The 16,850-nt window shown below is 43.8% G+C and overlaps 1 protein-coding gene across 1 annotated transcript in view; it reads left to right on the top strand.

Annotated features, from left to right (window-relative positions):
• The first annotated feature begins 2,410 nt into the window (after positions 1-2,410).
• The window catches only part of SERGEF (secretion regulating guanine nucleotide exchange factor), a 254,308-nt gene continuing 239,868 nt past the window's right edge, over positions 2,411-16,850 (top strand). Inside the window, exons 1-5 of the mRNA XM_004369688.2 lie at positions 2,411-2,464; positions 6,204-6,339; positions 8,523-8,678; positions 11,940-12,034; positions 14,980-15,040. Coding sequence (XP_004369745.1) covers positions 2,411-2,464; positions 6,204-6,339; positions 8,523-8,678; positions 11,940-12,034; positions 14,980-15,040 — 502 coding nt within the window. The remainder of the gene's footprint in view (positions 2,465-6,203; positions 6,340-8,522; positions 8,679-11,939; positions 12,035-14,979; positions 15,041-16,850) is intronic.

Below are 16,850 nucleotides of genomic sequence, written 5' to 3'. Positions count from 1 at the left end.
CCACTATTTTGTCATCTGATGTGATTTTCCTATGTGTTATAAACCCTACCTCTATGATGTTAATGAGGTGGGATTAGCAGCAGTTATGTTAATAAGGCAGGACTCAATCTACGAGATTAGGTTGTGTTTTAAATCAATCTCTTTTGAGATATATAAAAGAGAGAAGTGAGCAGAGAGACAGGGGGACCTCACATCACCAAGAAATAAGAGCCAGGAGAATAGCACATCCCTGTGCTGAGAAGCTCCTTGACCAGGGAAGACTGATGACAAGGACCTTCCCCTAGAGCCGACAGAGAGACAAAGACTTCTGCTGGAGCTAGCACCCTGGATTTGGACTTCTAGCCTCCTAGACTGTGAGAGAATAAATTTCTCTCTGTTAAAGCCATCCATTTGTGGTATTTCTGTTATAGCAGCACTAGATAACTAAGATATGCACCTTAGTCCTTAAAGTGACATCTTTACTTTTTAACACTTTAAAGAGGTCTTTTCGCAGCAGATTCGCCCAATACAATGTGTTGTTTGATTTATTGACTGCTACTTCCATGGGCGTTGATTGTGGATCCAAGTACAATGAAATCCTTTACAACTTCAGTAATTTCTCCGTTTATCATGATATTGCTTATTGGTCCAGTTGTGACGATTTCTGTTTTCTTTATGTTGAGGTGTAATCCATACTGAAGGCTGTGGTCTTTGATCTTCATCTGTAAGTGCTTCAAGTCCTCTTCACTTTCAGCAAGGAAGGTTGTGTCATCTGCATATCGCAGGTTGTTAATGAATTTTCCTCCAATCCTGATGCTGTGTTATTCTTTGTATAGTCCAGCTTCTTGGATTATTTGCTCAGCATATAGACTGAATAAATATGGTGAAAGGATACAACCCTGACACACACTTTTCTTAACTTTAAACCATGCAGCATTCCCTTGTTCTGTTCAAATGACAGCCTCTTGGTCTAAGTACAGGTTCCTCATGAGCACAATTAAGTGTTCTGGAATTCCCATTCTTCACAATGTTATCCATAATTTGTCATGATCCACACAGTCGAATGCCTTTGCATAGTCAATAAAACTCAGGTAAACATCTTTCTGGTATTCTCTGCTTTCAGCCAAGATTCGTCTAACATCAGCAATGATACCCCTCATTCCATGTCCTCTTCTGAATCTGGCTTGAATTTCTGGCAGTTTCCTGTTGATGTACTGCTGCAACTGTTTTTGAATGATCTTCAGCAAAATTTTACTTGTGTATAATATTGATGATATTTGATAATTTCCACCTATATATATGTGTATGTATATATGTATATATATGCACCCACATATATATGTTGTTAGGTGCTGTAGAGTTGCTTTCAACTCATAGCGACCCTGTCTACAACTGAACAAAACACTGTGGGTCCTGGCCATCCTCACAATCGTTGCTATGTTTGAGTACATTGTTGCAGCCACTGTGTCAATCCATATCCTTGAGGGTCTTTAAGAACATATTCATATTTTTAACGTACATTGCCATTTTTTTTTGAGGAAAACTGTACTTAACTCCCACCAGAAGTACATGAGGATATCTGATAAAAGCCATTTTATATGAAATTCTTTGTTGGGTCAAAAGTATACAGTACTGATTATCCAAGTTACGGAAGGGCCATCCATGCCCAGAGCGCTGAAAGTAAGAAGCTGCCCAGGTGGGAATCGATGAGAACCATCTCCTCAGTTCAGCCTCCCAAGGTGTGAGCTGTCTCTCCTTGCCAACACCAATGATCTAAGACACCACACTCGCCTACCAGGAAACTCCCTCAGATTTTGCAAACCCATACATCAAAGCAAGCTCAAAGACAGTTCCGCCTAAGACACTGGGGCAAGATCCTTTCCACCGACTCCCAGGCTTAATTCTTCCCCATCAAATGGCAATATAATCTCTGCCCTGTCAGCCCACAGGAGAGATAAAAACGTGAAAGAGCTTTGTGAGATGTTGAGCGTAATGCACCTGTGTGGAATTATTATTACTAAAAACAAACAAGAGTGCCGGGGGAGGGAGAAAGAGGCACAGCCGCCAAGCGACAGGAGGCCGGGGGCGGGGACGCTCCGGGCGCTGCCGGGCTGGGAGACTCGGAGGCGGCTGCCCAGGGCCCCGCCGGCGCCTGCCTCGTGGAGGCCCGAGGGCGCCGCTGGCGCGCCCCCAGTGACACCACACGCGCGGTCACCTGGCTAGGCCGCAGCCCTCCCTCTTCTCCCCTCCTCCCTCCTCTCCCCTCCTCCCTCCTCTCCCCTCCTCCCCTTCCCTTTCCTCCGATAGTCCCCTCCCCTCCTGTTCGCGGGCTGCCCCCACTTTCGCCGTCGGCTCCCTGCTTCCAACAAACCCCGCCCCCGGCCCCGCCCCCCGTCGGCCCCTCCCGGAAGCGCCGGCGGAGCGTCGTCGCATGGAGCGCGAGAGGTGCGCCTCGGGGGCAGCATCCGCCGCACTCTTCGCCTGGGTACGTGACTCCGCCCCCGGTCCGGGGCCGCTAGAACTGACGGGTGCGGGGGACGCAGGGAACTCAGGGCTTCGGTGTGGGCAGAACTGGGGTCAGGGAGGCCAGTGTCCGAATTGGGCTCTGGGTTGGAGGATCCTGGGCTGGGGGCTGAGGGTGACAAGGCCGGGAGGGAAGGGTCTCCCCGGGGTGACTTAGGAGCCTGCCAGCTGGTCTGGACCCGAGGGGCTGAGACGCAGTGGGAGGAACCTGCCTCCAGGGCAGAGCCTCTGCTTCCGTGAGAATCTCAGCGCCTGGGAAAGACAGCGTGGAGGGCTCCGTGGAGAAGGATCGCCTGTCTCACAGCCTTGTGGGAGCCACCTGTGCTCCCCACGTTCCTACTGCCTGGATGATGGAGGCTCTTCCCCAGTCCCACCCCAGCCTGAAGGGAGCATCCTTTGGATGTGAGGCCTGTGGTGCTTGGCCGTGCACAAAGCAGAGACGCTGCATATTTGCTGATACTCTGCTGTGAACAGATCTTGCCTGTACTGGGGATGTGGGAGTCTGGGCTGTGTTGGTTTTCTTGGAGCACTGAGAGAGACAGGGTGATCTTTATGTGTTGTGGCTGGGGGAGTTTGTGCACAGGCGTGTGTAGCAGGCATCCAACCAGCATGCACAAGTACAAGCAGACATAGTGTCCTGTAAGTTCTTCATAGCACTTAACCACAATTGTGATGACATGTATAATTTGTTAATGTCAGTCTCCCTGAGTTTAATGTGAGCGTCATAAGGGTGGGAGCTGTGCTTGTCTTGAGTACTGTGTCTTGCTTGGTGCCTAGCACATTGTAGGTGCTCAGCAGGTATTCATTGACGAATAAATCGATCAGTACCTGCTGTGTGCCCAGACTTGTGCTGATCTTTTGGGAAATAGACAAGAGTGAAAGACTTCCAGCTCTCCTACTGGGGGAGAAGGAGTAACACCTATATTGCTGTTAACAGCAAGTTTATTGAGTGATCAAAAAAAAAGAAGATAATTAGCAGTACAAGGCAGCACTTGTTGACTGTAAGGCTGCAGGCTGATAAAAGGGAGGGCTCCGTGGCCTGAGGCAGCGTGGGTATCTGAGCATCTTTGAGGTGGCGCTTGAGCTGAGGGTGGAGTTGGGGATTGAATATGTACCTGGGGGTAGGTAGGAGGTGCTGTCTCCAGCTTTTCCCAGCTGGGAGAGTGGGTCTTGTGTGGACAGAGGAGACATCTGACAGAAAAAGCCTTTCAGATGTCTTGTCTGGACTGAAACAAATATTGTTGAGCCACTGCTGGGTTTAGGGGCCTGATGATGTGTTCTTCTGCTGCATGATCTGTGTGGAGGACATTTACCTTCTTGGGTGTGTGTGTCTGTGTGTAGTGTGTTGTGTCTGGAGTGTTTGTAAAGGAGGGAAGCAAATACAGCTGTAATAAGTTGTATTACATTTTCTTTTGTTTTGCTTCAACCTGGATTTAGGGGCCTCACAGAAATTAGGCTGCATTACAGAAATTGGGTACCATAATTTGAATCCCAGAGTGTTGATGTCTCACTTATTTCCCTCCAGGTGTTTGTTGTTGTTGTGTGCATCAACTGGATTCCGACTCATAGCAACCCTATAGAACAGAGTAGAATTGCCCTGTATTTCCTAGGCTGAAATCTTTATGGAAGCAGATCACCAGGTCTTTTCTCCTGTGGAGCAGCTGGTGAGTTCGAACCACTGCCCTTTTGGTTAGCAGCTGAGCACTTAACTGTTGCGCTACCAGTGCTCCTTCCCAGATGTTTAGCAGCCTGTAAACCTGGTAATAGGGCAGCCCGAGAGATCTCAGGGCTGCTGGAGGCCTGGTAGAAATCCCGTGCTTATGCACTGCGCTCCACACTGTGGAACAGGCTTTCATTTGATCTTCGCAAGGCAGGGACTCACAGGGTCTTACATTCATTCACCATGTAAATATGCATGCACCTTCTCTGGGCTAACACAGTTCCAGGTGCAGGAGAAATAGCAGCGAGCCAAACAAAGTTCGTTCCCTCATGGAGTTTACTTTCCAGTGGGGGAGGTAGACATGAGACAAGTAAACAAATATATAATGTAATGTCAGGGAATGATAAGTGCTATAAAGAAAAATAAAGCAGAAAAAGAGGGTAAGTGATGGGTGTGCTTTTTAGATAGGGTTAGCTTCCTTCCAGGTAAGCTCTGGGCTAGTTCACCTATATATCCTTTTTTCCCTTAGAGATAGTATGATTTAGTGAAAGGGTCTAGGCATTTTAACTTGCTGTCTGCCAGCTGTGTGACTGTGGAAAGTTACTTCATCTCTCTGGGCCTTAGTTTCTTCATCTTTAAAGTGGGAGTGATAATACCCATCTCCCAGGTTGTTGTGAGAATTCAATGAGAGTGTCCAGTACACTGGGAAGACCTCAGTTATTGGTAGCTGACATGACCCTCGGGGGGCTTCTGGGATCTGTGCCCCTGCCATGGCTTGCCCCTCCAGACTGGCTGTGTAATAGCCTATGGGGGGCAAGATTTTGTTTCTATGTATGTGTTTTTATCGTTGTTTTAAATCACTTTCCCTCATTCAGCAACAGTCAGGAGGTAGATACTTAATTATATAGGTTTCTGAAATTTTAAAAAGATTCCCTGCAGGTCCACAATCCTTTATCTTCACTTCTAAATACAGAAAGCTCTGAAAACCCAAAACTGACCGCATATAAGGCTATTTATAGTCTGCCCACTTATTGTGAGTATTTGTACCTTTTGTTGCAGAAATATTACTGTTTTGCTATGGGGTACTGTACCAGACCTTGCAGTGGTATTCCATAATACATAATATATACACAGTATTACCTTTCTAAAATCTATAAAATTACAAATCTCAAATACATCTGGCCACAGGGATTCGGATTAGGGATTATGGACCTATATCACAAAAATAGCAATAGACATATTGCCCACCAACGTGAGATCTGTTCCCTTACGGGAATATCGTTGTCTGAATCTTGGAGTCACAAAACATTGTACTTGGAAAGACCCTGAGAGATCATTGCCAACTTCTTTCACTGTATAGATCAAAAAACAGCAAAATGCCCTGCTTAAGGGCACCGAATTCTTGGATAGCTTTGATTACAGAAAGTTTTTGGCAGTTCTCCAGTGATGGGTGTGGGGAGAAGGGACAAGAACTCATCCTAATGAATTTATTTCCCACCCACTGTGTTCCCATTTCCCCCTCATTTTTTTCCTTAGCCTCCCAGGTCTTTAGCTGTTATAAGAAGGAACTCCGTGCTGCCCCCAAAGGCAACACTAGGGGCTGGGGCAATGGAAAGGGAAAGGAGTATCATCAGGGAAGTAGTGGATGCTAAGATCTGCTCTCATGAGGAAATCTCGTGGTGTTCTGGGGATGGGGCTGGAGTTTAGCATGGATTGCATGTAATAACCTTTTAAGAATGTTGTTGTTGGGTGCCACTGAATTGATTCTGACTCTTAGCAACCCTATAGGGCAGAGTAGAACTACCCCATAGGGTTTCCTAGACTGTAATCTTTACTGGAACAGATTGCCTGGTGTTTTCTGTCGAGGAGCCACTGGTGGGTTCAAACCACTCTTTTCGGTTAGCAGCCGAGTGCTTAACCATTTCGAAATCTCATTTGTTATAGACTCTAAGAGGTATTCAGAGAAATATCGGGATGGGTAAGAAAACATTGACTGCTGTGGTTCCCATACTCTTTTATCTTTGGTTTATTTTATCCCTAGGGTGCAAATAGCTATGGGCAACTTGGCCTGGGCCATAAGGAGGATGTGCTTTTGCCTCAGCAACTGAATGACTTCTGTGAACCTGGGTGTGTCAGGAGGATCACAGGAGGTGGGGGCCACTCTGCCGTTGTCACAGGTAACTTCTTTCAAGAGTAGATACGTGCTCATTTTCTTATTTAGATGTTTTCCCCTAGGATGTTACGACCATCTTTCAGCCTTTTGTATTTTAAGGAGAAAACAATTTTTTTGTGAAACAACCATGTTGTCCTCAGAGAATCCTAGATTGTCTGAGATAGAAGGACCTTAGAGATCTTCTAGGGCATCCTCATACAAATGAGGGTCAGAGAGGAAAACTTTTAATTTATGATCATGAGGCAGATAAGTAGAGTTGCAACACGTGTCACATTTTATGCTGTATATTGCTATTTAAAGGAGTCCTGGTGGTGCAACAGTTAAGCACTTGGCAGCTAACTGAAAAGTTGACAGTTCCAACCCACCCAGCCACTGCACAGAAGAAAGACCTGGCAATCTGCTCCCATAAAAATTACAGCCTAGAAAATCCCATAGTCTTGGGGGACATCTAGGTCAATCGGCATAACATAGTTTTTACAGAAAATGTTCTTCATCCCACTTTGGTAATACGTGTCTGGGGTCTTAAAAGCTTGTGAGTGGCCATGTAAGATACATCTGTTGGTCCCATCCCACCTGGAGCAAAGGAGAATTAAGAAAACCAAAGACACAAGGAAAATACTAGCCCAGAGGACTAAGGGACCACATGAACCAGAGATTCCACCAGCCTGAGACCAGAAGAACTAGATGGTGCCCGGCTACCACCAGTGACCGCCCTAACAGGGAACACAACAGAGAGTTCCGGACAAAGCAGGAGAATAATGTAGAACAGAATTCAAATTCATGTAAAAAGACCAGACTTAATGGTCTGACAGAGACTGGAAGAACCCGCAAAACTATGGCCCCCAGATGCTCTGCTAACCTAGAACTGAAACCATTCCCAAAGTCCACTTTTCAGAAAAGATTAGACAGGCCTATAAAACAAAAAATAATACACATGAGGAACGTGCTTCTTAGTTTAATCAAATATATGAGACCAAATGGGCAGCTCCTGTCCAAAAGTAGGACAAGAAGGCAGGAAAGGACATGAGGTGGATGAATGGATACAGGGAACCTGGGGTGGAAAGGGGGAGCATGCTGTCACATTGTGGGGATTACAACCAATGTCACAAAACAATATGTGTATAAATTTTTGAATGAGAAATTAACTTGGGCTGTAAACTTTCACCTAAAGCATAATTTAAAAAAAAGAAAAAGAAGAGGGGGAAAAAAAAACCCCATGGGGCAGTTCTGCTCTGTCACATGGGGTTGCTATGAGTCAAGGGCACCTTACAACAACATTTGCTATTTAACTTTCACATGGGAGTTGGAAGTCTTTGCAATTAGGTTGAATATTCCTTAAGAGCAAGAACTTATATATTTTTCATTTTTCCTCAGAGTACCTAGGGTAGTACTTAACAAGTACTATAAGTGCTATGATATTGTAGAGGAGGGCATATTGCATCCTGGTTAAGAACAGGAGCTCTGGAATCAAACTGCTTGGGTTCAGATCCTAGTTCTGTGATCTATTAGCTGTGTGGCCTTGGGCAGGTTACTTAATTTCTTTGTGCCACAGTTTCTTTACCTGTAACGTGGGGATAATAATGGTGGATGAGGATACTCCGTGAGTTAATAGGGCCACATTATGATTTACGTGGGCCCTTGGAACTTTTGCCTTCGTGGACCCCTTCCTCCATAAAGAAATATTAAAAATTATATTTCATAACTGCATTGGTATAAAGATGAATATAATCCAGGCTGCATTTATTATTCTATATTCATTATTATTATATTTTTCATCTTAAATTAAAATGAAAACATTTTCGTGGGCTTCTAAAAGTATTGTGGGCCCTGGGCACTGTGCCTACTATGCCTAAAAGAAGTTGGCCTTGTACTTAAAGCTCTTAGAACAGTACCTGGCACATTCTAAGTGCTCAATAAATGTTGGCTTTTATTGTTACAGTAGACGCTCAGTTTGATGATTGATTGGCTACTACTCAGGACTTATAGTTTCCATTTAGATATTAGATTTGAGCCCCTGGGCCTGTGCCATTTGGTTCCAGAGCACATAATCATACATGGCTTATTAACTTGAGTTGGAAAAAAAGTTACTGGTCTATGATTCCAAATAAGGAGTGACATCTTTTTGCTGGCTCTGGCAGTTGTAATTTCCCCTGTGCACACTATCACCAAGGCGTTTATGTTTTGCAGATGGAGGAGGTCTTTTCGTTTGTGGCCTGAATAAAGATGGGCAACTGGGACTTGGTCATACAGAGAATGTTTTGTATTTTACCCCCTGCACATCACTCCTTGGCTGTCCCATCCAACAGGTGGCCTGTGGCTGGGATTTTACCATTATACTCACAGGTGAGTTCACACCCAGGTAAATCTGTATCACCATGAAGGCTTTGGGTAAGAAGAACATGATGGTGGTGACAGTGATTAAATGAAAGCCTCTTTATGTTTAAAGTGCACAAATGATCTCTCTGGTTGTCAAGCAAAATTGTGGGATGCCTTTTGCAAGGAGAATTTTAACAGTAAAGGAGATTGGGCTGGAGAACTTTTGCCAGAGACTGGGGGATGGACTAAATCACCTTTGGTGGCCTTTTCCTGTCCCAAAAGTTCACGAGAGCGATATGCCTTGGTTAGCTGACCAGTAGTGCTAGTTACGGGTTACTCTGGAAAATGTGGTGGGGAAGTATGGCAAATTAGAGGTTGCTACAGCAGTGATGGCAGCTTATTCCCAGTGAGGGATTATTTTCTTAATAATACAGTTGGGCAGAACTATTTGGTCTTTATGAAGCCAGATAGCAGATAGGATAAAGAAGAATGTGGTCAAAGGGTTAATAGAATAAATGCCCTTGGAAGTGGCTGAGGAGTCTACAACAATAGTTATTTGTCAGCTCCCTTCTCCATTGAAGCAGTTTTAGCCTCTCTACCTGGCTTCACCCTGTCTTGCTGGACATTCTGGATTTAAAAGACCATTTATGGTTTCTGACCAGGCTCCTTCTTTGTTACAGTTCTCTGGCAAGGGCATCATTTGATCATGTCACTCCCCTGTTTCAAACCTGTGTAGTTTCTCATGTGCATAACTCAAATTCCAAGCTTTTTAACATGTGGCTTTCTATTACTGTACCTTATCTACCTCTCTTGCCTTATTTCTTATTCCTCACAACCCCCATACATTTCTCTCTAGGAACACCAAACTACTAATCAAATTCTTATGCCTCTCTGCGTTTACACATGCTGTTCCTTCTGTCTGGAATGGCCTTTTTTTTTTTTCCCCATACAAAAATTTATACATACACTGATATGTGACTCTAATTGCTCTCCCCATACTGTGACAGCATACTCCTCCTTTCCACCCCTGATTCCCCATGTCCATTCAACCAGCTCCTAACCCTGTCTGCCTTCCCATCTCACCTCCAGACAGAAGCTGCCCATTTAGTCTCTTGTATCTACTTGAGCTAAGAGGCACACCCCTCATGAGTATCACTTTATGTCCCACAGTCTGGTCCAATCCCTGTCTGAAGAGTTGGCCTTGGAAATTATTTTAATTCTGGGCTGATAGAGAATCCTGGGGCCATGCTTTCCGGGGTACCTCCAGTCTCAGTCAGACCGTTAAGTCTAGTCTTCTTGCTAGAATTTGAGTTCTGCACCCCAGCTTTCTCCATCTTCATCTGGGACTCTGTTGTGTTGCCTGTCAGGGCGGTCATTGGTGGTAGCCAGGCACCGTCTAGTTCTTCTGGTCTCAGGCTGATGAAATCTCTGGTTTATGTGGCCCTTTCTGTCTCTTGGGCTAATACTTCCCTTGTGTCTTTGGTGTTCTTCATTCTCCTTTACTCCAGGTGGTTGGGACCAACTGACGCATCTTAGATGGCCGCTTGCAAGCTTTTAAGACTCCAGACGCCACTCACCAAAGTAGGATGCAGAACGTTTTCTTAATAAGCTTTATTATGCCAATTGACCTAGATGTCCCCTGAAAGCATGGTCCCCAGACCCCTACCCCTGCTACTCTGTCCCTCTAAGTGTTTGATTGTATTCAGGAAACTTCTTAGCTTTGGTTTAGTCCAGTTGTGCTGACTTCCCCTGAAGTATGTGCTGTCCTTCCCTTCACCTAAGATAATTCTTATCTACTATCTAGTTAGTAAATAACCCTCACCCTCCCTCCCCACCCTCGTAACCATGAAAGAATGTTTTCTTCTGTGTTTAAACCTTTTCTTGAGTTCTTAGAATAGTGGTCTTAGGCAATATTTGTCCCTCTGTGACTGACTAAATTCACTCAGCATAATGCCCTCCAGCTTCCTCCTTGTTATAAGATGTTTCATGGCTTCATGGTTGTTCTTCATCATTGCGTAGTATTCCATTGTGTGGATATACCATAATTTGTTTATGCATTCATCTGTTGATGGGCACCTAGGTTGTTTCCATCTTTTTGCTATTGTGAACAGTGCTGCAGTGAACATGGGTGTGCATATATCTATTCATGTGACGGCTCTTATTTCTCTAGGATATATTCCAAGGAGTGGGATAACTAGATCGTATGGTACTTCTATTTCTAGCTTTTTAAGGAAGCGCCAAATCGATTTCCCAAGTGGTTGTACCATTTTACATTCCCACCAACAGTGTATTAGTGTTCCAGTCTCTCCACAACCTCTCCAGCATTTATTATTTTGTGTTTTTTGGATTAATGCTAGCCTTGTTGGGGTGAGGTGATATCTCATTGTAGGTTTGATCTGCATTTCTATAATGGCTAATGATTGTGAGCATTTCTTCATGTGTCTGTTAGCCGCCTGAATACCTTCTTTGGCAAAGTGCCTGTGCATATCCTTTGCCCATTTTTTAATTGGGTTGTCTTTTTGCTGTTGAGGTTGGAATGGCCTTTCTTGTCTCTGCTCAGCTGTCACCATCTCTCTTCTGCAGAGGTGTTCTGTAATGTGTGTCAAATTTGATAACAATTATTAGAATCTAAATAATAGCTATCATTTATGAAGAGCTTATTATGTGCCTGTGTTGGAGTTGTAGAGAGTCTGTAGATAACATTCTCTTTCCTGCCCACATTTAGAACTAATTGCGAGAAAGGCTCAGAGCCTTGGAGATCTGATAATAGCTAAGTTGGAGGACACGGTTAATTGTGAGGCCAACTGGTTCTGCTAACACTCCCCGCATTCAAACTCGCTCCCCAAACTCTAGGCCTTCCCTGCAGGGGATATCCTTATTGTGTGTCAGCCCGGAATGCCTGCTCTGTAGAGGCAGATCCAAAATGAGGAGAGAGAAACATGCCAAGCCACACGTATCCTGTTCCTTACTCCAAACTCACTAATTGGTTAGGTTACTCTTCACTTAGAAAGCAGTGAGTATCAGGAAGGGAGGGAGAAAGGCTAGGAGTGCTACAGTAATGGAAATTCAACTACACGGAACCATGAAAAGTGAGGAATAAGTATCCTCCCGTTCCAACGCTAGGCACTGCACTAAGTGTTTACAGAGAATATGGTTTGAATGCCCTGAAACACAGGCCCACCACTACCTTATGTCATTTCTTTTCCTCCTCTCATCCTTCAGCATTTACTCATTGGTCAAAGATATCTTACCTCATAGATTTACAATTTAAGTAATTGTATTTTGCAGAAGGTGGTCAAGTTCTATCATGTGGATCCAACTTGTTTGGCCAATTAGGAGTTCCTCATGGGCCTCGAAGATGTGTGGTTCCCCAGGTCATTGAGGTAAGGATAAAACTCATAAAAACCCATTGCTGTCGAATCAATTCCAGCTCACGGTGTCCCTATAGGACAGGGTAGAACTGCCCCATAGAGTTTCTAAGGCTGTAAATCTTTACGGAAACAGACTGCCATATCTTTCTGCCATTCGTGTGACTGGTGGGTTTGAACCACTGACGTTTCGGTTAGCAGCCAAGCAATTAACCACTGTGCCACCGGTGCTCCTGATGTAAAGATACCCAAACCAAAACCCACTGCCGTCAAGTTGATTCCGACTCGCAGCAACCCTGTAGGACAGAGTAGAACTGCCCTCTAGGGTTTCCAAGGCTGTGAATCTTTATGGAAGCAGACTGTCACATCGTTCTTATGTGGAACAGCTGGTGGGTCCAAGCCACAAACCTTTTGGTTAGCAGCTGAGCATTTTAACCACTGTGCCATCAGGGCTTCTGAAGGTAAGGATAGCAACTTACATTTAGCTTGCCTGTGTTCTGTTAAAGTAAGAGCATCTTGATAGAAGCAATGGTATTATCTTTCATGTGAACTGAATTTTAGCATTATCATTGCATTTTCTGGGGTGTTGCAGTTATCCTCCCCGGACTAAAAGGCTTAGTCCCAGAAAACCAATGAGGTAGGAGAATTTGAATTGAAAAACTTAGGTCTTTCTGGGAGAAATCGGGTCGGGGGTTGGATGTCGTGAAGGAACCGTTGGAGAACTTTTCTATTAGTCCTCAAACTTATTTAACATTTTTGTGAAGTAGAATAATAAAGGTAATACATTTCATAAGGATACTAATCACATTTTACAATTCTAAAACTAGTAATAATGGGAACTGTGTTAGAAACAGAAGTGACTTGCCTAAAGACACTAAGCCTTGCAAATGATATAGGCCAGTGCTGCCCAATAGAACTGTAATGTGAGCCACATATCTAATTTAAAATTTTCTAGCAGCCCCATCTAAAAAAGTAAAACAAAAAAACAGGTGAAATAAATTTTTTAAGTAACAACTTAATTGAGATGTAATTCACATACTATAAAATTCTCTCTTACAAAGTGTACAATCCCATGGTTTTTACTATATTCACAGAGATTTGGAGCCATTACAGCCATCTTCTGTATTCTTATGCAAGTAACACGTGCACACAATACATTTTTGCCAGGCACACAAACCCCTTGCTCATTATTTTCCAAGGTGCACTATGCCTGTTATAGGTATGGGTTTGTTATTTGCAAAAAGCATACAGTAATTTTAGAACATTTCCGTCACTACCAAAGGAAACCCTGTACCCATTAGCAGTCAGTCCCCATTCTCACATTCTCCTCAGTCCCTGACGGCCACTAATCTACTTTCTGTCTCTGTGGATTTGCCTATTCTGGGCATTTCATATAAATGGAATCATACAGGATACTGTGGACCTGTAAACAAACAAGCATGATAAAGCCCCATAGGGGCTTTGATTGATGCATTTATAGTCCCTTTAAAAGAGAGAGATTGACCAACTGGAGCCTATTTAGAGGAAAGAAACTGGGATGGTGAGGGAATTTGAAACCGTGTCACCATAAGAGTGATGGCTGATGCAATTGGGGATGTTTGGCCTAAAGAAGAGGTATGTATTACTTATCTATTGCTGTGTAGCAAATTACTGCAAAACTTAGCTTAAAACAGCAAATGTTTATTATCTCTTGCAGTTTCTGAGGGTCAGGAATCTGGGAATAGCTTAGCTGGTCTGTCATGAGGTTGTAGTCAGGGTGTCAGCTGGGGCTACATGCATTCTTCTGAAGGCTTGGCAGGGCTGGAGGATCGACTGTCAAGCTCTCTCATGTGGATGTTGGCAGGAGGCTCAGTTCCTTGCCTGTGGGTCTCTCCATAGAACTGTTCAGACATGGCAGCTGGCTTCCCCCAAGTGTGGTCCAAGAGAGACCACACAGGTAGCCTCAGTGCCTTGTATTACCTTGTCTCTCAGTCATACATCCTTATTGTATTCATTGGAAACAAGTCATTAAGCCCAGTGCACACTCAAGGAGACTGGGAGTGGATTCCGCTCCCCATCTAGAAAGGAGAAGTATCGAAAGAATTTGAGGCTGTGTTTTTAAAGCCACCACATGGAGAGGACATGACAGCTATCTTCAAATATTGGAAAGCGTTGTCAGAAGCTGTAGGCAGACAAGTTTGTCTCCACCAAGAAGATAAATGGAACTGTGCAAAGATGGAACAGACACCTGGGGAGGTGCTGAGCCTTGTGTCACTGGAGCTAGGTATTTGGAAGGGGTTGGATGACTACTTAGGAGGGTTTTTTGGAGGGGTTTTAGCATTGGATGGGGACTGGACTAGATCAGGGGTTGGCAAACTATAGTCCTTGGTAAAGTTATATTGGAACACAGCCACACCCATTCATTTCTGTATTGTCTGTGGCTGCTTTTAGACTACAGTGGCAGTTGAATAGTTGTGACAAAAGTGTCTGGCTGACAAGAGTCTGAAATATTTACTCTCTGGCAAAAACTTTACAGAAAAAGTTTGCCAACCCTGGGCTGGATGACCTTTAAGGTCCCTCCCAGCCCTGAGAGTCATTGTGATATTGTGTTGTAGTTATGCTTTTTTTAAAAAGATTTTTATTTTTGGGATACATATAGAAGTATTTGGAGCTCTGGTGATGCACTGGTTAAGAGCTTGGCTGCTAACCAAGACGTCAGCAGTTTGAATCCACCAGCTGCTTCTTGGAAACTCTACAGGGCAATTCTACTCTGTCCGATAGGAACACTATGAGTCGGAATTGACTAGACGACAGCGGGCTTGGTTTGTTTATAGAAGTATTTATGGGTAAAATGGGGGGAAAAAACCTTTAAAATCAATCAGACACATAATGGAGACCATGCTACATTATATTTGGGCACAAACAACATAAAATTTTGTGGATGGATGATTCTGAAATCTAAATTCTGTGTCCCTTGACAGCTCCTGAGAGAGAAGGTTGTGTGTATTGCTGCTGGACTGAGGCATGCATTAGCTGCTACAGGTGATTATTTTGCTTTTATTTCCTAAATAGGCATGTAATAAGGAGAGACTGAGCTTCAGGAGAAATAAGCTTTAAGGAATAATTCCTTAAAGTGTCCTACTGTGTTGCAGTTCTGATTTAGAAGGAGAGGGCATAAGGCAGAAGTCACGTGGGAAAGCAGGGAGGGAGGAAACGAACTTTTCTGCTTTTTATTATGATCTAGGTTCTCTTGTTTCATTATTTCATTTACTCCTCACAGCCATGCTGTGATGTGAGTTTAATTTTTACATATAAGGAAACTGAAGCCCAGAAAGGTTAAAGCGCTGTTTAAGGTTACACAGAGAATAACGTAGTAAGAGGTTGAACTGGGATCAGAGTCTGGGATGATCTGAATTCCCTAGATTCCAAGGCCCACATTCTTTGCAGTGAACTGGGCTGCCTTCCTAATGGATTTTAATGTTTATTCTGTTTTAAATGTTTAATGCCTATTTAAAAGCTTCAGGTGAGGTAGTCTTCTGTACAATGAGTGGGGTGATGAGATAGGACCAATGGTGCCTGTGTGGTTGGGGGTGGGAGGTGAAGAGGGGAGAGGTGATGTGTGGAAGAGCAGTGACCCTTTTTTCTCTCCTTTCCTCATCTTTCTGCTCTCACTCCTGTTGGGCTGAAGGATAGCACTAACTGTCTGTGGCAGCCGAGGCCCAAGTGCTTGGCGAGTCCAGTTGTAGATTAGACAGAGGAGTGAGGAGGTGAGGAAGAGCCCAGTGTGGCACTGTGCAGATGGTCTCCTGGGAGTTAGCATTGATTATAATTTTTTTTTTTAAATTAAGCTTCTTGAGATAAATATAGATTCACATGCACTTGTAAGAAATATTACCGAGAGATCCCTATGCCCCTTTCCCCAGTTTCCTCTAATGGTAGCATCTTAAAAAACTATAGTGCAATATCACAAGCAGGATATTGACATTGATAGAGTCAAGAACACTTTCATCACTACAAGGATCCCTCCTGTTGCCCTTTTGTAGCCACACCCACTTCCCTCCCATCCCCTTCTTAAACCAGACCATTGCCATCAAGTCGATTCTGACTCATAGCAACCCCATAGAACAGAGTAGAACTACCCCATAGGGTTTCCAAGGAGCAGCTGGTGGATTCAAACTGCTGACCTTTTGGTTAGCAGCCGAGCTCTTAACCACTGCACCACCAGGGCTCTGTTTCTTAGTCCCTGGGAAACACTCATCTCTTCTCCATCTCTATAATTTTGTCATTTCAGGAGTGTTATGTAAGTGGGAATCATACAGTATGTAACATTTTGGGATTGCTTTTTTTCACTCAGTATAATTCCCCCGAGATTCATTCAAGTTGTTGTGTGTATCAATAATTTGTTCCTTTTTATCACTGAGTAGTGTTCCATGGTGTGGATGTACTAGAGTTTGTTTAACCATTCACCCACTGAAGGACATCTGGGTTGTTTCCAGTTTTCGGCTATTATGAATAAAGCTGCTGCAAACATTTGTGGACAGGTTTTTGTGTGAACATCAATTTTCATTTCTCTGGAATAAATGCTCAGGAGTGTGATTGCTGAGTTGTATTATAGTGATTATACTTTTCTAAGCAGCTTCTTCTCTTAGAAGTCAGCAGCGTAGGAGAATTGCATATTGTTGCTTTATTTCCCTCTTTTTCTACCAGTTTCTATCATTGCTAGTCTTATGTGTACATTTCTGCCCAGTTACAGAGCTGCACAGTTCCCATTATGTGTTTGATTAACTTAGTTGTAAGTTTTATCCCCATTTAATCTTTAAATATTTCTGCATTCATTGCTAAAACATGTAGA

This window comes from Trichechus manatus, unplaced genomic scaffold, assembly GCF_000243295.1.
Source record: "Trichechus manatus latirostris isolate Lorelei unplaced genomic scaffold, TriManLat1.0 scaffold00006, whole genome shotgun sequence".
Taxonomy (NCBI): Eukaryota; Metazoa; Chordata; class Mammalia; order Sirenia; family Trichechidae; genus Trichechus; species Trichechus manatus.
The sequence above is the reverse complement of the archived record's forward strand: the minus strand, read 5'-3'. Positions and strand labels throughout refer to the sequence as shown.